Source organism: Prionailurus bengalensis, chromosome B1 (assembly GCF_016509475.1).
Source record: "Prionailurus bengalensis isolate Pbe53 chromosome B1, Fcat_Pben_1.1_paternal_pri, whole genome shotgun sequence".
Taxonomy (NCBI): Eukaryota; Metazoa; Chordata; class Mammalia; order Carnivora; family Felidae; genus Prionailurus; species Prionailurus bengalensis.
Window position 1 is genome coordinate 161,504,627 of NC_057344.1, and position 24,846 is coordinate 161,529,472.

The window sequence follows — 24,846 nt, forward strand, 5'->3', positions numbered from 1 at the left end:
TCTATGGTATCTGCCACTGTAAAATTCTTATGTTTTCCCCTTTTTAGTCAATGAATATTTTAAGGGAAACACTCTGAGGCTGTGAAAACATCCTATTTCTCTTTAAACTTTCACTCACTAATTTTAGCATTCATCTGTTGGTCTTGCCCACAGCAATTATTATTGCATGTTTTAATGGTGATTTTCTACTTCTCTTATTTTTCTATATTTATTAGTTATATATTTATTAGTTTCCCTCATTCCTTCTGCTTTTATTATTTGGAATTATACTATAAGGAAAAGTTTTCTGTTCTCCCCTCATTCATTCATTTCTATCAGTATGTGCTCATAGATACTTACTTTACCCTTTTTTTTTAATATTTACTTTATTCTTTGGGTTGTGTTCCAATACTTCCATTATTAGTTTTCTTCAAATTGTTCCAGCCCTGGCCATTGGGATCTATTTCAAGTCTCCTGAGTCTTTTTCCCTCATCCATGTTTTGTTGTTGGTTTTTTTTTTTTTTTTTTTTTTGAGTGCTTCTTGATCCTCTGGCACCACGCAAGATGTTCTGGATTCATCTGGTATTTTCCCTGCCCAGCCCTACTCAAGGAACTCTGCCTCCTTTTATAGGACAATGGTATTTCAAAGTGATCTTCAACCTTTGTTTCAGAATGATAGATGCAAGTATTTTTAAGTGTTTTATTATGAAAAATTTTAAATGTACACAAAAGTAGAGAGACTGGTATAATAAACTCCCATGGATTCATAATCCAATTTCAGTAAGACTATGCCAATCCTATACATATTTTTTCTATTTTAGAGATAGAGAGAGTGCAAGTGGGGAAGAGGGGAAGAAGGAGAGAGAGAGAATGAGAGAGAGAGAGAGAGAATGAGACTCTTAAGTAGGCTCCACATTCAATGTGGAGTCTGACATGGGGCTCTATCCCACAACCTGGGATCCTGACCTGAGCTAAACCTGGGGTATTTGAAAATAAATCCCCACTCCATGACATTTCACCAGTAAATCTCCTAGCATATAATTATTTTATCTAATTTATAAGGACTTTTTTTCCCCTGTCACTGTTTAAAATTTAAATCCAAGTTAGTTAACATATAGTATAATAATGGTTTCAGGAGTAGAACTCAGTGATTCATCACTTACACTAACACCCAGTGTTTATCCCAACAAATGCCCTCCTTAATGCCCATCACCATTTAATCCATCCCTCCCCCCACCTTCCCTCCAGCAGCCCTCAGTTTGTTCTCTGTATTTAAGAGTTTCTTAATGTTTGCCTCCCTCTCTGTTTTTATCTTATTTTTCCTTCTCTTCCCCTATGCTCATCATATAAGGACTTTTTAATAAAACATACCCACCATATCCTTATCAGACAACAAAATTAACATTAATTATTAATGTCATACTCTAAAAATTCATATTTCCCTGTTTAAAAACTGTCTTTTTATACTTGGTATATTCAAATCAGGTCCAAACCAGGTCCACGTGTATTTGGATATTATATTTCTTAAGTTTCTTTTAAGAAATAAGATAATCATAAACAGTGCTCCTCCCCACTCTCCACACTTAAAAAAAATTGATTTGTTAGAGAAACCACGTCACCGGTGCTACAGAATTTCACATTCTGTATTTGGGTGTCATTTAGCGTATGCCTTCCTTCTCCATATTTCCTTAATCCAGTGGCTAGACCTAGAAGATTGATTGGATTCAGGTTCATTTTTTTTTTTAATTTTTTTTTTTCAACGTTTATTTATTTTTGGGACAGAGAGAGACAGAGCATGAACGGGGGAGGGGCAGAGAGAGAGGGAGACACAGAATCGGAAACAGGCTCCAGGCTCTGAGCCATCAGCCCAGAGCCCGACGCGGGGCTCGAACTCCCGGACCGCGAGATCGTGACCTGGTTGAAGTCGGACGCTTAACCGACTGCGCCACCCAGGCGCCCCCAGGTTCATTTTTTAAGTAGGACTCCTCCACTGGTGGCGCTGGGCACTTCGTACTTCATCACATCATGAGTACTTGAGGCTGGCTGACTCATTGCTTATTGGGTTCAGGTGGTGTCACCTTGGTTCCTTCATTACAAAGTTCCCCATAAGCTTTCCCCTGATGGTTTTAACAGTCATTGAGAATTGTTGCCTAAATCCATTATTTCATTAGAGATTGTAAAATGGCAATTTTCTAGTTCCAGCAGTCCTACTGCATTTATTATTTGGAATTCTTCTTTAAATCTTCTATCATGTATTACCTGAAATACAGTTCCTACAGAAAAGTCTAAATATATGCTTGAATCTTTCCTTTATCAATTTCAGATGTTCCAATGACAATAAATGAGGTTTTTTTAGTATTATGAAATTCATATATATTTGCTGTTTCATTCTGTTATAGTCATTTTCTTTGTTATGCTCAGATTTCTTCACCCTAGGCCAGTGGGAACTACTTCAAATTGGCTCCTGTGTCCTTTGACCCCAATCAACTCGGATAGCTTCCTTTCTTCCTGGTGTATCAGAATGTCCCATGTTCACCTTGTACGTTTTTTGCCCCAGGCCTAGAATCAGTAATTTCTCTAAGCAGTCTTCATTCTTTTCAGTAAGAAATAGTATTTATAGGGCACCTGGGTGACTTAGCCGGTTAAGGGTCTGACTCTTGCTTTTGGCTTGGATCATGTTCTCATGGTTCTTGAGTTCGAGCCCCATCTCTGTGCTGATAGTGTGGAGCCTGCTTGGTTGCCTCCCTCACTCTCTGCCCCTCCCCCTGCTTGTGCACATGCGGTCTCTCTCTCTCTCTCACTCAAAAAATAAATAAACATTAAAAAAAAAAAAAGGAATAGTATTTATAGATGACTCCTGAATGCTAAGATGCTCATTGCTCGTGATGTCTTTGTTTCAAGGTCTGAGTGGACAAATCTAGAAAATGCGTGCTTATTTTTTAAAAGATGAGTTTCTATTAATAAGTTTATATTAATATTTGCAGCTAAATTTACTCCTTCAGGGTTTTAATTTCTTTGATTTTTATTCTTGTGTATTCTCTCTCTTTAAGCTTGAAATCTCAGTTTCTTTTTTTTTTTTCAACGTTTATTTATTTTTGGGACAGAGAGAGACAGAGCATGAACGGGGGAGGGGCAGAGAGAGAGGGAGACACAGAATCAGAAACAGGCTCCAGGCTCTGAGCCATCAGCCCAGAGCTTGACCCGGGGCTCGAACTCACGGACCGCGAGATCGTGACCTGGCTGAAGTCGGACGCTTAACCGACTGCGCCACCCAGGCGCCCCTGAAATCCCAGTTTCTAATGACATTAACATAACATATGCTTTATCTTATAATACTCACTACTCTCATAATTGTGTCAAAATAACATTACCGATATTACGACTAACAATTTAAACTTCAGAATATGGTTTAGGTTCAGTGGATTTTGACAAGCATATATAGTCATGTGATTACCACCATAATTAAGATATTTCTGAATATGGGGTGCCCATGTGGCTCAGTTGGTTAGGCTTCCGACTTTGGCTCGGGTCATGATCCCATGGCTCATGGATTTAAGCCCTGCGTAGGACCCTGTGCTGACAGCTCAGAGCCTGGAGCCTGCTTCGGATTTTATTTTCATTTCTCTCTGCCCCTCTCCCACTCATGCTCTGTCTCTGTCTCTGTCTCTCTCTCTCAAAAACAAATAAACATTAAAAACAAAAGATATTTCTGAATATGTAAATGGGCAATGGGCAATGGCCAGGCTACATGTGGAAATAGAACTCTGACTTGCAGCAACCATCTTAGGAAGCCAACCTAGTAAGTGCAATAACCCATCTAGGAAGTCAAACTACTGTTTGTAGCAGTCAGTCTAGAAAGTCAAATAATAACCCTGTAGCAATGGGCCCCAAATGGCCTGGACTTGATTAATAATTGACAACTTCCCTTATTTTGGCCTCCACTTCTAACTTAGGACCAACTGGAGAAAGCCAAATATGTGTCTTTAGTCAATCACCTAGGATACCCTACTTCTAATTAGCCCACCTACAGCTTCCCATGCCAACAGCCCACTCAGCGTGCACCTGAAATGTTCACTATTTTCTACTTTGTACTGCTGCATGATACTGTATTGTGTGTTAGTGCCATTGTTTATGCAATTCATCTTCTAGTAATGGATATTTGAGTTATTTGAAAGTTTTGTTCTTATAAACAAGGTCACATGCCTTATGCATGTGTCATTCTATATCTTTGCTAAAATATCTTTGGGATAGAGTCCTGGAGAAAAAATTAATTTGTTGGGTCAAAGAGTAAATGTATATGTAACTTCGTAAAATATTGTCAAATTCCTTTCCTATAGGATTTTTACCCTTTTGCATTTCCAACAGCAATGAATGAGAGGAACTGTTTTCCCATTTCCAGCGAAATACTGTTAAAGTTTTGGGTTTTTGCCAATCTAATAGGTGAAAAACAAGATCACATTGTAGATTTAATTTAAATTTCTTTTTTCATGGGCAAGGTTAAGCATCTTTTCATATGGTTAAATATCATTTGCAATTCTTTTTTATGAAATGTCTGTTTGTATCATTTCCTAATTTTTTAAAGTTTATTTATTTATTTTGAGAGAGAGAGAAAGAGAAGGAGAGAGAGAATCCAAGCAGGCTCTGCCCTGTCAGCATGGAGCCCAACATGGGGCTTGAACTCACAAACTGTGAGATCATGACCTGAGCCAAAATCAAGAGTCAGACACTTAACTGAGCCACGCAAGTGCCCCTCATTTCCTAATATTTTGGCAAATTGCATTGTTGGTCTTTTTAATCCCTCAAGTTAGGAGAACTCTACTTATGAAAAATATTAGTATATTGTTATAATTTGCATTTTTCCAAATTTGTCATTTGTTATTTGATTATTTATAGTTTTTTTCATGCAAAGTCTTCTTATATGTATGTAGTTAAATTAATCACTTTTTCTTTGTTATTTCCGGATGTGAGTGACAGCTAGCAGTTTTTCCCCACTCTCAGTTCATAAAAAATTCAATCATGTTTTCTTCTAATAGACTAAAGGTAGTCCTTTTTTTAAACAGCTTTATTGAGATATAATTTATATACAGTTCATCCATTTAAAGTGTACAATTCGATGACTTGTAGCATATTACATTATTATTTTTTAAATTATGGTAAAATATATATAACATTAAATTTACCTTCTTGACCATTTTGTAATTGTACAATTCAGCATAATTACATGCACAATGTTGTACAACCATCACCACCATCTATTTCCAAACCTTTTTCTTTATCCCAAACAGAAATTCTGTAACCATTCAGCAACAACTCCCCATTTTGGGCTCTGCCCAACCCCTGGTAAACTCCTACCTACTTTCTATTTCTAAATTCCCTATTCTAGGTATTTCATATAAGTAGAATCATACAATATTTGTTTTTTTGTGTGTGTCTGACATTTCACTTAGCACATTTTCAACATGTTCTGATGTACCAGAACATCAATGCTTTTTACGGCAGAATAACATTCCACTGTATGGGTAGACCACATTTAGTGTCTCTATTCATCTGCTGATAGATACTAGGGTTGTTTCCATCTTTTGGCTGTTGCAAATAATGCTGCAGTAAACACTGGTGTATAAACATCTATTCAAGCCCCTGCTTTCAATTCCTTTGAGTATATACCTAGGAGTGAAATTGCTGGGTCATTTGATAATTTTGTGTTTACCTTTTTGAGGAAGTATAAAACTGTTTTCTACAGGGGCTGTACCATTTTACATCCCCACTAACAGTGTAAACATGTACCATTTTACATTGAGGGCACCAATCCTCCACATCTTTAACAATACTTGTTTTCTGTTTTTTGTTTTGAAAGTCATCCTAGTAGGTGCGAAGTGGTATCTCATTGTGGTTTTAATTTGTATTTCCCTGTAGCTAATGATGTTGAGTACCTTTTCTTATGCTTACTGTATATCTTCTTTGGAGAAATGTCTATTTGAGCCATTTTTAAGTTGGGTTGTTTGTCTTTTTGATACTGAGTTGCAGGAGTTATTTATATATTCTGGTTGTTAAACTGTTATCAGGTATATGATTTGCAAATATTTTCTCCCATTTTTTGGTTTTTCATTTTCTTGATAATGTCCTTTGGTAAAAAACAATTTTGATGAATCCAATCAATTTTTTTCTTCTGTTACTCATACTTTTGATAGTGTAAGACCTTGCCAAATTCAAGGTCCTGAAAATTTACTCCTACATTTTCTTCTAGGAATTTCATGGTGGCAGGTGTTACATTGAAGTCTTTAACCCATTTTAGGTTGACTTTTGTGTATGCTGTAAGATAGGGGCTTCATTCCTTGCTTGGGGATATCCAGTTATCTAGCACCATTTGTTGAAGAGATTATTCATTCCTCTTTGAATGAATTTGACACCCTTATCAAAAATCAGTTGACCATAGATGTTTGGATTATTTTTGAATTCTCAATTCTATCCCATTGGTCTATATGGTTATCCTTATGCCAGCTCCATAATTTTTTATTACTGTAGCTTTGTAATAGGTTTTGAAATTAGGAGGTGTGAGTCCTTCAGCTTTGTACCTCTGTTTCAAGATTGTTTGACTATTCAGACCCTCTTGCAAGTCTATGATTTTGAGGACTGACTTGCCCATTTCTGCTAAAAAAAAAAGCTGTTGGAATTATAATAGAGATTGCACTGAATCTGTAGTTGCTTTGGGTAGTATAGACATCTTTACAATATTAATTTTTTCTATCCATGAACATGAATGTCTTTCCATTTATTTAGGCCTTTCAAGATACTTTGATGCTTTTAGTAAAATAGAGGTATAGACAAAATCATTCAACTCCTTCCAAAGTTACCAAGCAACACACAGGCAAAAGTCCCAAATGTTGAATGATTGCATTAAAACACATCCCACTGCAATTCACAAAGCATCACTCTATTTTCATATAAATAATAGTCACTGATGAAGGGAAAAGCAAAATCATGACTATCAGTATTTATCTAGGGAACCATTTTCATAGCATACAGATGAAGGAACATAGTATTTATCTTCAGAGTGGCAGGGGACACAGGGATAAGCATACTAGATTGAAAGCATAAAAGCATATTCTCATAAGAACCAAGCAATCCTTATTGTTTGAGGACCAAATGGAATCATCATTAATGTAAGTAGAATCAAAGTTCACAATCTGCAAGTCCTTCTTAAGATATGCATGATTCAGCTTATTCACAGTTCGAGCAAAGGCATATTTAGAAGCACAACTATATGCTTCCAAACTGTACACTTTCTTGAAGTGCAGATCAAAAAATGGATTGTCCTAGAGGAAAAAGAGAGATGTGATTTTGTTTGTAGCCAGGAAAGTAGTTAGATTTCCTGGGGGATTCTCTCATGTTCTCTTGTACATGCTTATTGATCATAAAGTATCAGTATCAAACATATTTCTAAAATCTACAAATGAGATTTCCAAAGCTACCTGCTTTAAACATATTTCTTCTAAAAACAACAATATGAACGATTACTCTGGAAGCATCTGTGATTTTTCAATTTTCCAAACAAAACATGTCCAAGAATGCACAGTTATCAAGTCTTCCCAGGGAAGATGAGAGGATGGATAGGGATGGAAAAAGAGAATAAATCCACTTATTTAAGGTGGGGGGGGGGAGAAAAAAATTCTCCTTTTCTTTACTAGGAGGTTGGTCCCTTGTGCCATTACAATGGTAGAAGGGGGAAATACAAGATGGCAAGAGTAGCCTTTGGCATGCTACAAATCACCAACTTGCTGAGTTTGAAGTTAATAGGAAGGAATTATCTTAGAAGTTAATAGCAAGGATCATTAAATTATTTGACTGAAACTGTGAAATTACTCAAGACTGCCTCTGTTGATTAACTGCCTCTAGACTGTTGCTCTACTTCTAGTGGAGGTGTTTTGAGAAAAAGTGGACATCAAACCTCATCTAAGTCCTATATGTTAAAATAATAATTGCCACTGTTACTAATATTAGTAACAACAATACCTTGCATTTATAATGTGCTTTTCAGTTTACTAAGTGCTTTCATATTCATTACCTGCCTAACCCTTCTTTTTGAGGGCAGACGTTTTGAATTATTTATCTTTGTGTTCCTGGTGCTTAGCCATGGCAACTACTAAGTTCTCAACAAATGTGTGTTGAACTGATTTGAAGTAGTCCGACAAAAAGAGAAGTGGAGGTAAACAATGCCTTGAATGACAAGAAGGCAGAAAGAGACCAAAGCAGACTATTAATAATTAGTTACCATCTAGTATCTAAATATTACATACAAACAGCTTATATTTTGGCAATTTCTTTTTTAAGTAGGAAAATTCTTGCAGGAGGCGGAGAAAGAATATGAGTTTTGAAGTTAGATAACCATTTTTAATCTGTGATGTAACCATAGACAAAGTACTTATCTGATCTGACCTGACCTTCACTTTTTTGCTCATTTAAGAAAGGGTTGCTATGAATTTTACAAAAGATTAATTATATAAATTACATAATAAGGACTTTCCCTTTCCCAAACCTGCTCCCCCCACCCCAAATGTGATACTGGTGTTAATACCACCTTGCTTTATACCATTAATTTTTTAAAACAATTTTTTTAACGTTTATTTTTGAGAGAGAGAAAGAGAGACAGAATGTGAGTGTAGGATGGGCAGAGAGAGAGGGAGACACAAAATCCAAAGAAGCTCCAGGCTCTAGCTGTCAGCACAGAGCCCGACACGGGGCTTGAACCCGTGAACTATGAGATCATGACCTGAGCCAAAGTTGGATGCTTACCCAACTGAGCCACCCAGGCATCCCTATACCATTAATTAAAACAAAAAACAAAAAACAAAAAACAATGCTTTAAAAAAAGAATGTACAGAAGTGCTGTAATTTTAAATGCATTGTTCTCCTTAACCACACCTTGCAAAACTTTTCCTGGCTGTCATAATTGCAGCTTGAAAGACACTTCTGCAGGAAATCTCAATAAAAGAAAATCACACCCATTCCATTATCAGATACTAATCACACTCTTTATAGTTTTCTTACTGAATTGTTTGCTCCTTATCTTGTAGAAAATATCCGGTTATGCTTTTAAGATACTCAGAGGAGATTACTTTTCTCTTTTAGCTTAATAAATGAAGCCTAAGCAGGCATGTACATAGAATATAAGTCCCTCCTTCCCTCTCTTTCTCTCTCCCTCCCTTCTCTTGTTCTTTCTTTCAATAGAATCCTAGAGTCAAAAGGGGGTCTCATAGACCACTCAGTGATCTCTTGTTTATAGCTGGGATAATAGTTTCCAGAGAAGTGAAGCCCAGGTCACATGTGTAGTTGTTGGCAGAGCCAGGATAAGAACCAAGATCTCAATCAGCCCAGCCCCATGTTTTATTACACCATCCTCTCTCCTGTTATACCACATCACTCTCCAAATCCCCAGTCCTTTTGATTTCTGCTTTATAAATTGACTTCAATTTCAATTCCATTCCATTTTAAAGTTGACAAATCTCTGGCTCAAAATTGTTCTATTTAAAGCTGTACCATTGCTATTGAGAAAAATATAATAACTGCTGACTCCTGAGGATTCAATTCCAAGAGAGAGAAAGTAGAAATTCCCAGAACACCTGGGATATTTTCATTTCGTCTTTAAAAGAATTGCACTGTGGATATTACAGTTTTTTTTTTTCTGGCAGTTCAGTAGTTTGAGGTCATAAAGGGTGAGAAAATTAGAAACACTCAGCTTCTCTTTTGTATCTAGTTCACTATCAAAGATGATGATCTTCAATGGGAAAGGGAAGAATCAACAAGATTGGGATGGAATTAAGGCCAGGACATGAGGAGAAAATAGAGCACAGTGAGCTGCTTCTATGGAATCTAAGTTGACAGCCTTGCTGAATGAAACCCCAGGCACTAACCAAGCTTGTAGAAAGTCATTATGACATCAGCAATATTTGAGAATTTGAGAGAAAGGAAAGAAAAATGGGCAAAAAAATGAGGTGGGGATGGTTAATTCCTGAAACTAGATTCGTGAACTTGACATTGATTTCTGATAAAATTCAATGCAGTATAGAAATTTTGGCAAGTACATAAAGTATAAAGAAGAAACAATAATTTTAAAAATATGTAATCCTATCACACAGAGATAATTATTATTAAAGCACTGGTGTCTTTCATATATACCTATACACACACACATACATATACCTGTATGTATTTTTTGTATTCAAATTTAAAGTTCAGATTTCAGTTTTCAATAATATGCAATATTTTAGGAGTGCTGGGTGGCTCAGTCGGTTAAATGTCTGACTTTGATTAAGGTCATGATTTCACGGTTTTTGAATTCGAGCCCTGCGTTGGGCTCTGTGTTCACAGCTCAGAGCCTGGAGCCTGCTTTGGATGGTGTGTTTCCTTTTCTCTCTGCCCTGCCCCACTTGTGCTCTGTCTCTCTCTGTCTCTCAAAAAATAAACAAATGTAAGAAAAAAAGCAATATTCTAAATATGCGAAATGAGATAATAATACAAAGAAGTTTTGTATTTGGCCGACTTTTAAAAAACTTATTCAGTGGTGAATAATTGTGTTAGGAGGCATTCGTGTGGAAACATGATTTTTAATGGCTGTGTGACATTCCAGCTATTGATATGCAATAATATGCTTAACTATTTCCTAAGTATTGAACTTTTAGGTAGAATGTATTATCAGAAAAATGCTAGGTAAGTACTTAGGAAAAAAAGCAATGAAATCCAGCATGCTTTCGCCAAGAAGTTATGCCAAACACACCAAATTTTTAAAATACGATTGATTCCTAGGTGATGTCAGGGTAATAACAGATAGCATATATTGATTTCAGTAAAGATCATAAGGGCAAAATTCAGGAATTCAGACTAGATAATCAAGTAAATAAGTAAGGAAGGCAGAATTAAGTGCTTATGTCTGTCTATTTCACCACTATCTTCAAAGCCTAGCAAAGCCTGGGATACTACAAATTCTCCATGAATGAATGAATGAATGAATGAATGAGTGAATGAATGAGTGAATATATGAATACATAGAGACATTAAACAAGCAGTACAAAGAAGACATGTTAATAGATTTCTGGGTAAAGTCTGACTCCACCCACAAAAGACTGAATAGCTTTGTGACCTTGGGCAAGTCAATTAATCTCTTCAAGTTTCATTTTCCTCGTCTAAAAATTGGATGTAATAATAGAATCCAATTCATTGGGGTTTTGTGATGATTATGTGAAATTATATATGAAAAGACCTTCATGTGGTTCCTGGCATCTGGTGAGTTTACTAAGCAGTACTACAAGTGTGGTAATAGTAACCTTTCAATTACCCAGAGGTTACCCAGATGGCACTTAGCTCTGCTTGCTTCATTGTATTTATTATTGACTTGAATGAAGTCCTAAATGTTGTGCTCATTAAATCTGCATTAAAATAAAAAATAAAATTAAAAAAAAAAAGAACAGAGGGACACAAGAGTAAACAAACCATTCTAACCACCATAAATTCAACTTCCGTTAGAACATTTGTTTACCTACTGAGATTTAATTGTAATTGCTTTATAACAAAAATCCCATTTTAAAAAAAACTGCATCGTACTACAGTGAATATTAAAAAATAAAAGTATTAAAAGATTTGATAGATGGGAACAATAGGCCAAACTAAGGATATGATATTTACTAGGATTAAGAATAAAAAAGCTAAAATTCTAATTGATCCACCAAAAACACAAATTCTTATTGAGTGCTTACTATCTATCAGGCAGAAGGCTACGATAAAAGATAAAAAACCAAAAACAAAAGTAATGGTCTCAGTTTTTCAGGAGGTTTCCATCCAGAGGGGACATACAGTAAGTCAACAATTGCAGTTTGTAGAATTATGTCTATAATACATTTACATCCACAATGCAATGGGGGAAGGGAAGCATGAGTAGGACTTTACCCAATGGGGAATCTGGGAATGGGGTGAAAGATGGAGGTGACTGGGCATTATAAACCTCAAGAGTCAGTGGTTAAACACTGTGGATGTATACAGTTTAAGGGGAATGACCAGAAATAAAGGGGCCAGATCATCAAGGACCCTTATTTAAATTTTATTCTATGCAAGTAGAGGGTATGGCAGATCAGGTTAAATGGTAATTCATGCACAAAAGAACTGAGGTTTTAGATTAGTGTTTAATAGAAGTAAAGAATTCAGATCAAAGGAAATACAAACTAGTCACACTAGTTCTAAAGTATTGTATTTAATTCTGGAAAAGCAGAAGTATTCCAGAGGAGAGAAAATAGTGTAGTGAAGGGTGTTGAAGCAATGGCATGGGGGAGTAAAAACAACAATGCTATGACCTCTTAGCATTTGTATTGTCCTGTCATATTATCTTATTTGATTTTCACATGAAAGTTATTTAAAGAATAAAATGGGTACACTTAACCTAGAAAAGAGAAAACCTGAGGGAACAGTATAATTATCTTCAAATATTGGAAAGGCTGCTATGTAAAAAGAGGATCCGATTTTCTCTACGTGGCTCCAAATGGTTAAACTAGGACTGATGGATGGATGTTAGAGTGAAGTGGATGTTGGTTAAACATAGTAGGAGATTTAAAAACAAGTATGGCAATCAGAAATTGAATGGACTTCCTCAATAGTAACACATTCCCCATCAGTGGAAGAGTTTAAGGAGAGACTGATAGGAAACCACTTATTAAGTGGTCACGTGGAGAGACGGGCACATACACCATTTTCCCCCTTTCGTCTCTAAGGCTGTAGGATTTTTAGAGTTATTGGTTTTTCTGGAGGATGAAGTGGCTAACCGACGGTAGTTTCAAGAAGATGAGAAAGGAATTCCCAAAATTTAATGGAGGAACTTGGGGTGGGGAGAGAGTGGGGTGAAACCATCAAATATTTAAAGTTTCAGGATTGACTGGCAGATTGTGTTTAACCTGTTAACAAGCCCTTGGGAAAGATGTTTTTAAATTTAATAGACAAAAATTCAAGCTTAAACTCAGAAAAACAGAACAAAAAAACCCAGTAGATTATCCCAGCCAAATAACCCAGCCACTTAAAACAATATGTCATCTTAACACTTAGTACATGCCAAGAATATGAAAGAGGATATTGAACATAAAGATTTCTGGCATATTGATCCCACATCTCCCTTACAAAACATAACACTTACAGTATCTGCTTCTTTTCCATCAATCATCTGCAGATCGTTCAAAGACCACTTTTTTGTTACTTCATATTTTTCATCTAAGCCTATTCTGTAGTGTTTCACCATAATTATTTTTACTTCTTCATTTTTGGTCACTGTAGGACAGAAAAAAACACTCAGTTTACATAAACTCTTAGAAGACAATAAATTATTCATCAAGTTATACTTTTAATACTTTTTTGGTATTTATGTATCTCCTTTTCATATAATGAGTTTGAGCCTATGTTATATCGGCACCCCAATTATGAACCCTGATGTATCTGAGCCTTCATGAGTATGCCCAATTTGCTCCATATGTTAATTTAATTTTTGCTACAATTGTGGCTACAGACTGCTGTGACTGCCAGTGGTAATATCTGTCAGATGGAGCACTGAGCTATGTGCTTTCAGCTCTGAGCTTTGTGGTGGACAATGGGGTTCGACTCCTGGCAGGAAATAAGAGGCTTTGCTTTAGCATACAGTCAATGCCAAGGTATTTACCAGAACAAATTGGAATTTTAATTTATAACAATATGAGAGAGTGGGGAGGTCGGGAAAGCAAACAGTTCTGCTCACACAGCAACGCAGTGTTGAAGAGTGACCATACGAGTACTACTTTGTATCTTCTCTTTTAAAGTTACAGTGAAAAAAAATGAAAAAAAAAATTTATGTGAGACTTGTGATGGAGAAGTGTGGGCATCACAGCTACCGTTTACCTGTTTGGAATTGTTTGAGATTAAAAAAAAATTTTTTTTAACGTTTGTTTATTATTGACAGATAGAGACACAGCATGAGCATGGGAGGGGCAAAGAAAGAAGGAGACAGAATCTGAAGCAGGCTCCAGGCTCTGAGCTGTCAGCACAGAGCCCAACGCAGGGCTCAAACTTGCAGGGATCAAACTCACAAACCGCGAGATCATGCCCTGAGCCGAAGTCAGATGCTTAACTGACTGAGCCACCCAGGTGCCCGTATTGTTTGAGATTTTCAGTCTTCTCTAGCATGTCTCCAAATGTTAGCATTCAAAATGTGCCATTAAGACAGAAAGTTTGAGTATTATACCTTGAAAGGTATGGGAAAGTCATTGCTTATTTAATTGTGGGAAAAAATGAGGGAAATCCTTTCTTGGCCTTAAAAACATTGTCTTTGGTCTCATAACAATACATTAGAAGAATCAACATTTGATGTTAGAACTCCTGAATTGAAAATTATCAATGAGTTAAGAAAGGAGTATTTACTGAGTACCTGCTATTTACCTGATAGAGTTATTACAGATGCCAGAGGGATACAAGTATGAGATATGGTTCCCGCCCTCTAGACTGCTAACACACATGAGGCACATAAAATATATATTATAATGGTATACAGGTATATTATTTTTTAAACGTTTTAAAGGTTTATTTATTTATTTTGAGAGATAGAGAAAGCGAGCAGGGAAGGGGCAGAGGGGGTGGGGGGAGAATCCCAAGCAGGCTCCACGCTGTCAATGCAGAGCCCAATGCCAGGCTGGAACTCATGAACCGTGAGATTATGACCTGAGCCAAAATCAAGAGTCAGACGCTTAGCCAACTGAGCCACATGGGCACCCCAAGTATACAGGTATATTACAAAGAAGTAGCTGTGGGAAATGAATATCTATAAACTTCTTTCAAGACGGATGTCACTTAGACATCTTAGAAAGTTGCAAGCTGGTTCTGTCCTCTAAGAGTGAGACTGGAGTTTGTATTTAAGGAACTCTCTTTTGGTTCTGGAAAGTGCCACTTTGGCATGCCCTGCTAGTTAAGAAGATATAAAGCAATACATTGTGATATAATCATAATGATAGATAAGCAATGTACAGCAGACTATATATGTTCAACAGGAGTTCTGAGAAGGGGGAGGATTGGAATAGTTAAGGGAGAAACTATAACTATATAACTATATAGTTATATAACTATATACTATATATACTATATATAGTTATGGTTTATATACAAACAATAACTATAGTTATGGGAGAAATAGAATTTGATACAAGATTTAAAATTGGTCCTATCTGGGAAGGCAGAGATGATACTTGAAGGTGTTTATAGGTGAAGGACAGCATGAGGAAATGAATGGACAATAGAAACTAAACATCACCAGGTAGGATTAGAGAAAGTGGAGTGTATAGATTGGTTGGTATTAGGATATGGTGAGCAATAGGATTAACTAGTCTGAGAAGATTGTGAAAATGTTTTGAAAATCTATGAATTTGAAAAGGGACAGAAACCACTGAGGACTTGCGGTATCTGAATCCTCTACCTGGTGGAAGTGTTGTGATGCTGGCCTGGGCAGCGAGGGCTCCAGAACTGGGGCTGGGGAAGGGGGTAGTCATCCTCTGAAGGTGCAAATGATACTGAAATTAAGGGAACCAGTTGAGCTTAGAGCTGCTGAGTGAGTTCAGTCCTCTAGAGAGGGGAGTCTGAGCAGGTTGACAAATCTAAGAAGAGGGCACTCTGTCAGGTTTTCAGTGAAAGCTCATACAGTTATACACATTCATAAGTCTCTTTTCTCCTTGAACAGGAGGCTAGTACAGTGGTGCCCCCATTAAAGGAGTATTTTCTGGAAGCAGCAATGCACAAGATACATTGAAGAAGAAAAGAAGGAGGGACTAAAGGTCCCTGGAAAAGGCATCAAGACTTAGTGGGCTCTGGCTCTAGATATTTTTGATGCAAATCATGATGCCACTCTTTACAGTGTGGTCTGAGTGAATGACTTCATGTCTGGAGACTGGAGAGATTAAACCTCCATTGCTCATGTTGGAAAGTAGACATCAGAGTTCTACAAACTCACAGGGTGTAACAATTTAAGATAAAGTATATAAAGGACATAGATGGATGGACATAGATGGTTTGCAGTAATTGTAATTGTTAAAAGTGCTTCATTTCGTGTAAGAGACTGTTGTTGTAATCCAGGCACAGGATGTGGGTAATGGAAATAGACATGGCACACCCGAGTAAGATTTCAAACGAGGCACTGACAACACCTGATGGAAACCAAAACAGGGAAGTATGGAGGGTGAGCTGGTTAGGCAGAATACTAAGTTTGTATTTTGACATACAGATGAGGTGTCCATAAACTATCTCAGAAAAGAAGGAGATGGAAGTTTATAGTGTAGGCAAAATCTTTATTATTTTTTTTTTATTAAACTTTATTTATTTTTGAGAGTGAGAGAAAGCATGCACATGAGCAGGGGAAGGGCAGAGAGAGGGGGAGAGAGAGGGAATCTCAAGCAGGCTCAGCACTGTCAGTGCAGAGCCTGACGTGGGGCTCAAACTCATGAACCCTAAGATCATGACCTGAGCTGAAATCAAGAGTCAGATGGTTAACTGACTGAGCCACCCAGGTGCTCTGGAAGTTTGTAGTTTAGGAATGGAGATACAGACTTGGAATTTTCCTGTGTGGACAGGTTTCCAAGACCAAGTTCATAGGGAAAAGAGCAAAGAAGGGAGACAGAGCAGAGAAGAAAAACGTGCCAGCAGAGAGGTCTGAGAAGATGACGTGGGAAGAGACAAGCCCAGCAATGCAATGCTATGAAAATCATAAGGACAGAGAATTAAAAAAATTGGAGATCGGGGCGCCTGGGTGGCGCAGTCGATTAAGCGTCTGACTTCAGCCAGGTCACGATCTCGCGGTCCGTGAGTTCGAGCCCCGCGTCAGGCTCTGGGCTGATGGCTCAGAGCCTGGAGCCTGTTTCAGATTCTGTGTCTCCCTCTCTCTCTGCCCCTCCCCCGTTCATGCTCTGTCTCTCTCTGTCCCAAAAATAAATAAACGTTGAAAAAAAATTTTTTGAAAAAAAAAAATTGGAGATCATCCCGTGAAGTCATTTTGTTGGGTAAAGCAGAGTTCAGACCTGACACAGAATCTGGTGTGGGGAATGCCATTGACTCCTTTCCTGAAGGCAGTTTCTCTGGAATGGTGAAGGCAGAGACAACTTGCAGGAATCTCCATCATGCACTAATACTGAGAGCTTACTGTGTGCCAGTTCCAGGGTTAGGTAGGATTAAAACAAGAAACAGAAAGAGACTAAAGGCTATGATTTAGATCATATATTCCAAGAGTTTGGAAGAGTAGGGATCGTGTATTTTGGGGGACAAAGGGAGTGATTGAGGGGCATGTCCCGGAAAGGATCCAGAACAGAAGACCTGAACCTGGCATCAAAAAAACAAATGGTGTGCAAAAATTTGTGGGTTCCTGCCCATGTACATTTCTCCAGCTCTAGAAAGGTCCCTTTCCACTGATCTAGATGTTAGCTTTGGGAAGAGGAAAGGCTTAGAAAAGAAGCCATTAGTATGGTGCGTTGCAGTGGAGGCAGAGTTGATTCTGTCATACTTATTAAGGACAAGATGATGGAGGCAGTTCCTTCCACCAGGAAGACATTGTGTCTGTTCAGACAAAGGCTGCACCTCAGAACCAAAGGACAATGTTCTTGTTCTGGCTAGCTGTCTCACTTGCTATTTAGAGTGTGGGAGAGGATGCTTATGCGGAGAAATAACTGGATACTATATGAAAATGTAATTTGAAGCAAATTCCACTGCCTCATCTACATGTTTTGATAACTAGCCAATTGCCTATAGGGTCACTGATTCATCTCATTATTTTGATGAATATTTGAGTGCCCCTTTTGTGCAAAGCCCTGTGCTAGGCATGGAAAAAATGAATTCCCATAAGGCACCATTCCTGCTGTCCCTGAGATTACAGAGAGTAGGGGCTTAGAAAGAAAACACAGTATCACAGTGCCGTGAATGAGACATGGACCAGGTAATACAGGAAAATCAAGAAGGGACATCTTCATCCGACTGGTGGGGTCAGGAAGAGCTTTTTGAAGGGGGTAATCTGAGTTGTACAGGGCAGTGGGAGTTAAGAGAATGAAGAAAGGGGTAGAGGAAGTTTTAGAACAGTATGTGTACAAAAGCATGAAATACTTGACCCTTTTCAGTCATGGTAGATATCCGGTATGTTGGCATGAAGTGTGAGGGTGGATAGGTGGTAGGAAGCAGGTTAGGCAGGAGGGAGTTCCAGAAGGGTCTAGAATGCTAAGCTAAGGCATTCAAATGTCAATCTGAGAGCTCTGTGTGTGGAGGGGAAACTTGGGGGGAGGGACGTCACTGAAGGATTTTAGGTAAATAGGCTGAGCTTTAAATTCTAGAAAGTTTTCTTGGGCAGTTCTTTAAAGAATGAAAAGAGATGTTGAGAAGGTAGAATCTGTTGGTTATCAAGTTTTCTTACATTAACGGTTACTATCCCACTAACAAACTAAGAAAATAAGCATCTTTAAAAGTTAACCTTTTGATACAATGATGCAGCAGAGAGACAGTACAGACTACTTAATTTGGCAAAAGTAGCCTCCTCTGGAGTCAAGGAGGCTCCAGGAACTGTGTTCAGCCAAGAGTCAAAGAAGTCTACTCAGGCTGGAGTGGACCCAATCCTTAATTTCCATACTTGTGCTCTGCTTCTGGCTAAAATTAAATGGCCATATCCACATTAATGCAGTGGCAAAGTGGAAACTTGTCACATTGTCTTAAAACAGAAATGTGTTTATATAGTCAAAATGTTACAGAGTTGGTTTTAGTAACATCAGAGGTGCCATTATGTAATTATGATTTAGTGAGTAATATCTAGAGACCCGGAGAACTTCAGAATAACTTGTTTCAATATTAATATTTTAGATTAGCATTTTCAGAATTACGATCTTAACTGCAGGCCAAGCATTTATTTTCACTGTTAATTTCAAAATAAACACTTCCATGAATAACTGCCTCTATTACTATGGTAAAATAGTCACTATCATTTATAAGGCTAAATGGAAAGAACGTTGGCTAATTGAACCAATGTAATTTTACAGGATAGAAGAAAAACAGTAGCTCATGATTAAGCTGCACAGAAACGCTTTAAATAAACAAATGACTGTTATTTTACAATCCTAGTATCACATAATTGTTTCCATCCTTGAAATTAAGTAATACGAAAAAACTACCACAAGATAAAAGATAGAAAGTCTCAGTGAAAATGTCTCAATATATGGATGATGTCTTGGGGTTGTTGAGAATGCTATTATTGATTTCATTAAAAAAGCAACTTTCAAATAATATTTTTCCTAGAAATATTTTAATAAAATCATTTTTGGGGCTCTACTGAGTACTATAGATTGAAAGTTTGTGTTCCCCCAAATTCATTTTTGAAATCCTAACCCCCAGGATGACGGTATTAGGAGACAGAAACGTTGGGAGGTGATTTGGCACTAGAACCCTTACAAAAAGACTTCAGAAGGATCCCTTGCCCTGTCCACCATGTAAGGCTACGGGGAAGATGGTGGTCTCTGAGGAAGTAGTTCCTCACCAGACACTGAATCTACTGGTGCCATGATCTTAGACTTCCCAGTTCCTAGAACTGTGAGAAATAAATGCTGTTTAGAAGCCACGCAGTCTCTAATATTTTGGTTTTTTCTTGTTAATTTATTCTTATTTAACAGTCTAATTGTCACCATTCTTGTTGTCAATGGCTTGACAAAATTGTTAGATTCTCTGGTTCACAGAGAAGTTCTGTTCTAACATTAAAATGTAGTATGTATAGAGAACTTATACACACTGTTTTTATATCTAGAAAATGACATTTATTTTCAAATTAGTATTTATGAATGAAAATGTTTTTCTAAGTATATAGGAATACTTGAAATAACTTGTATCTGAATATGTATATAATTTTTATTTATAAAATATATAATATATATTCTTCATTATATATTAAATACAATACTTATACATGTTTAGTATGTATTTTATTTTTATTAAAGTATTTATTTATAGTATAGACTATTTATGTAACTATATCTCAGCATACATTTTCACAGTAAATATATTTTTCTGTATATTTAAAAAATTTAACCCTACCTTTTATTTTGTTTCTTTGGAGCATAATTTATCACGTTTGTTTTTTCCTAGTTAGGATTTAATAAGAGAGCACTATGTGCATATGTAGGTGTTATTATTTCCATTTCAGAGATGTCAACACTGAGACCAGGGAGGTTAATTATCTTGCCCCGAATTTCACAGCTGGCAGGTGGGCAAAGTAGAGTCAGGTTTTATACCAGATCTGACTGACTCCAAGCATTCCAGATTCCATTCTACCACGCCCTTCCCATTCAATTATGGCAAAAGCTCTATATACTCTTTCAAGTCCTTCAAAAGTTCTTTAATTCATTTGCACTCACCATTGCACAAGTGACTTATCCCTTTCTAGTGCCTGCATATTATAGGTTCCTCCCTCCTCCATAAGAAGTGCTGCTTTTAACTGATGTGGATAATGATGTTCTAGGCTAGGGGAAGCTAATCCCAAGGAGAAATGACCTTACAAACTCTGAGGTGCCATTAAATCCTCAATGTGAATCCTGACAAAATACAGAGAGGGAGATTTGGTTCATGACATCTGATTTTTTACACCAATTAGGTAAAAGATCAAGATAACAGTAAATCACAATCATCTGGTTGTAAGACCCCTCCAAAAGACAGTTTCTGATCAGATATATAGAAAATGTAACTTTTTGGGGCACCTGGGTGGCTCAGTCAGTTAAGCGTCCGACTTCGGCTCAGGTCATGATCTCACAGTCCGTGAGTTCGAGCCCCGCGTCAGGCTCTGTGCTGCCAGCTCAGAGGATGGAGCCTGCTTCAGATTCTGTGTCTCCCTCTCTCTCTGACCCTCCCCCGTTCATGCTCTGTCTCTCTCTATCTCAAAAATAAATAAACATTAAACAAATTTTAAAAAAGAAAAAAAAGAAAATGTAACTTTTTGAAACATATCTTCTTTAGTTTGAAAAATGCATGATGGAATTCAGCTACTCTAGCCTTTGATTCTTGGCAAATTTAGAACTGCTAGATTATAGGATGTAAAGAGAAAATAATAACTATGAGTGTTTCTACTCTGTGAAGGTGGCCAAGATCTGGACTTACCTGCCTCAATAATTGTGATATGACCTGTTTGATTCATATAGATAGAAATTTTCTGAGTAAAGCAGGGTCAAAGATTAAAGTCTATCAATCATCACATTGGTCTTCACTTTAAATTACCATTCTGCCTGTATGTATTTGAAATGGTCATAAATAGATATTATACTTAGGGAAAATGCTCTCAGATTGATGGATGTGATATAGAGGAGAGTTATGAAAAACTAGTGAACAAATATGACTAATAATCTTAACTTTTATGTGAAATATCACAATATTGTTTCTCTTCACATCTGAGAGGACCTTGTGGTGGGTTTTTTTTTTTTTTCTTCTTCTTACACAGGAGAGTCATTGAATTTTACTAATAAAAGTGATCATCTCCTCTACTTGGTCATTTGCCAGATGAGAAAATTGAACCCTAAAGAGGGTGCCTTCACCCATGTTAACAATGCTAATCCCTTGACCTTCTGATCCTTGTTAAAAGGATTCATGTCACTTATGGAGAAAAAAACAAAAAACACAAAAACCAGCAGTTAACCCCAGCCCACGGTATTTTTCCTAGAACTCAGTGACAACAGAAAGAAAAGACATTATCCATTTTCAAAAGTTTAATTCTAGGGGATTTTTTTTTCATGCCAGATTGAATAAATTCAGTTTATTATATGGTTGCAGGGAGGAATTAAGATATATCTGGTAAGTTAGATACGTTGTTATGATTATTTTATTTTTATAAGTTTGCTTTAAAAATACGTGTGTGCTAATGATACATGATGGGTAATTAACTTTATAAAGAAGATCATAGTAGGAATACAATTACTAAATATTAATGTTGGGATAAGCATCTTCTCTAATATAGTAAGTCAAAATGCTTTAAGATATAGTGATTTCATGGGTACGATACAGTTTCTAAAATTATTTCACTTGACTTTTCTTCCATAATTTGATTTCTTTCTTTTTCCTGGCCAATTAAGTTTTTTACCTTGCTGATATGCCAAGTCCCCAAACTTTGTATTTATACAGCAAACTATGCTAAGTAAAGTGTTAGATAAATATTAGTATTCTTATTATTGAGTAAATATTGTTCTTATTAGGAATGATAGAATTAAAAAAAATTCTTAGCACTTCATTTACATCTGTTCTACTTCCCTCAGAGTACTCCGTCTTGACAACTTTAGAGAGTCCTTCTGAGGCAATTATCAGGAAAAGAATTATAAGTTGTTTTCTGAAAATACTGAGGTGTGTGCCTTAAAAAAAGAAAGTCCATAATGAACACTTAGAGTTTCTGAGCTCTTTCCTCCTAAGCCCCTGAAAAGTATTAAAAGACAGGGATTGGGAAAAGGGAATGCTGTACATTAAGTTTGATAATGGCACAAGCATTTCTGTCTAAATTCAGCATAATCATTACAGGTTAAGCAAATCATAATTAAGTGCAAAAACCTATTCCCACATTTGGACAATTTTTGTGAATTTTAAAAACACAGGGGAAAAATCCATATTTTAAATAGTTAGAGAGCAGCCCCTTATCCTTACAGTTCCATCTTCATGAACTAATTTCTACGATTAGAGTATTGTTTCTGTGAGCATACTTCCTAGAAGAGAAAGGATTTTTAAAAATCCTTTCAAAATAAACTACCAGGAAGAAAAATTAAGGTCTTTTTCTTTTCCTAGCATGAAAAAGGAGAATCCTAGTTGTCCAGACTGGTTGGAAATAGAGCTGTACAACTCAATTCTCCAGTGTATTTAAAAATATACAGAAAGCTCTCTGTTGAATTTTTTAAGATGAGCTCTTACACATTAAGATTGCATACCATGCAAGTGAATTAAATAAAAGATTGGAGACAAAATAATCAAATCAGGAAAACACAAACCCACTTTCATTCTGAACAATTAATCAAAATATTCTTGATACGATGTTATTTTTCTGTCTTCCATTTTAGCACTGAAAACAAAATTCTGTGGCATCCAAATTCCTAAACTTGGCATAGTTAGTTAAGCTCTATCATCAGAAGATACACGTGCTGTTAATTTACAGGAAAACAAACACAGAAATGTCCCTCTACCACCCAGGCACCTTGGGGTTATTTACATTTTGAAGTGATCACAGAAAGAATAGATTACCTGACACACAGAGGTAATACCTGTCCTGGACGGAGAACTCTATTTCAATAAACTCGTACAGATTCTGGGAGAGTGGCTTAAACAGTTTCTTCTCCAAGTCCTCCTTTACCAATGATGACATTGCCTCCAGTTCCACTTGGCCTGATGTCTTGGCTCGAGATCACCCTTTCTCTCCTTTTGCTCCCTAGATTTCTTGTTTGGGTTTGCTCCTCCCAGCCCTCGCCCTTTAACTTCTCATTCCTGGCCAGACCCGGGCTCCGCAGAACAGTCTATGCGGTCAGACCCCTCACTGCGGTGCGTGCCCAACGACAGCGGCAGCGGCAGCTGCAGCCAAAATCCAGCAGCAACACTCGCCCCACCGTCCCTCCTCAGCATCCAGGCTGAAGTAGGCTGCTCTCTGGAGCTCTCCTGTGGTTTGCTGATGGGGAACACATTTCTGAACACCAGCAGCTGTACTTGTGGAGTCCCTTGGTTATTCTCGTCTAGTAGCCTTTTCCCTTTCACATCACTCTGCAGAGGAAGACCACTGCTTCAGCTTGATTCCATTATATAAATCAGCTGTCTGGCCCTATTGATTGGGATCATCTTCCATTAAGAACTTTGCTGTCATCGGCAGGAGACAAAGCATCAGTGCTTGCTCCTGACACTTCCAACAAGTCCCTTGCCCTCCTCTCCCCTCCTGCAATTCATCCAGACCTTTGCTTCCGCGAAAGTCAGCACCAACTCCTGGGTCCAAATTATTTTTTCAATGGGCTCACTTTAATGTTGTTCATTCTCCTACTCACAAAGAAAAATGTACTAGGTATCTGCCGGGACAAAGCTTTATGTTTGTTTCTTGGGAAGGTGGATTTTCTGTCCCCAGGGAGCTCATAATCTAATTGAGATGAGTACACCAAATAATTATCATGAATGTTTAAAAGTGATAAATGGCACAGAAGAAAAAGGAACATAGAAAAGATATCTGTACCTCAAAAGTATCAGAGGAAGCGCTATGGGAGAAGATCTGGAGCTTGAAGGATGAGAGAAAAGTATTGAAGTGTAGGAGGGGGAGGAGCCTATTCCACAGACTGGCCACTGTGAGCCACAGCCCTGCATCAGAATGCTCAGGGTGTGTTTGGGAGGACGAGAAGTAGTCCAGTTTTCCTGAGAGGTAGCATGTATGAAAGTAAAAGACAAGGCTGGAAAGATAGATCGAGGCCAGATCAGGAAGGGCCTTGATTAATCCTTTGGACTTTATTCTGTAGAAATAGCCTGTGAAGATTTTTTTTTAGACATTCATTCGTTCAACAAATATTTTTCAAGTGTTGATATTATGCCAGGCTCTGTTCTAGGAACTGGGAATATACCATGAAAAAAATAGGTCATTTCCATGCTCCTGTAGAGCTTAGAGGGTTAGTTGGAATATAAAGAAATAAAGCAGTGACCATCCAGGGTGCACTCAGCTGCAAGTAACAGAACACATGACATGGAGTTATAAGTAGGAAAGACTTCAAAAAATCTCTCATAATAAGAGGTCTGCAAGTAGGCAGGTTCAAGGCAAGCTCAGTGCTTATAGATGAGGGTCCCAAGTGCTTTGTGTCCTTCTAATTCTCAGCTGTTGGCTTTTTA

General features: G+C 37.3%; 1 protein-coding gene across 1 annotated transcript; it reads right to left on the reverse strand.

Moving 5' to 3' along the window:
* Positions 1 to 6,889: 6,889 nt before the first annotated feature.
* EXOC1L (exocyst complex component 1 like) lies at positions 6,890 to 23,597 on the reverse strand. Its single transcript, XM_043604610.1, has 3 exons — positions 23,239 to 23,597; positions 13,148 to 13,278; positions 6,890 to 7,292 (listed from the first exon to the last, which is right to left on the reverse strand). The coding sequence occupies exons 1-3, from the start codon at positions 23,357 to 23,359 to the stop codon at positions 7,026 to 7,028; spliced, it is 519 nt and encodes a 172-aa protein (XP_043460545.1). The 5' UTR covers positions 23,360 to 23,597; the 3' UTR covers positions 6,890 to 7,025.
* Between the last annotated feature and the right edge of the window lie 1,249 nt (positions 23,598 to 24,846).

Bases quoted from the DNA above. Each gene is read 5' to 3' on its own strand.
- EXOC1L (XM_043604610.1), bottom strand. From the start codon at position 23,359: ATGTCATCATTGGTAAAGGAGGACTTGGAGAAGAAACTGTTTAAGCCA. The intron at 13,279-23,238 runs GTAATCTATTCT...TCTGTCCTACAG, and splicing joins GTATTACCTCTGTGTGTCAG to TGACCAAAAATGAAGAAGTA. The intron at 7,293-13,147 runs GTAAGTGTTATG...TTTTTCCTCTAG, and splicing joins ATGGAAAAGAAGCAGATACT to GACAATCCATTTTTTGATCT.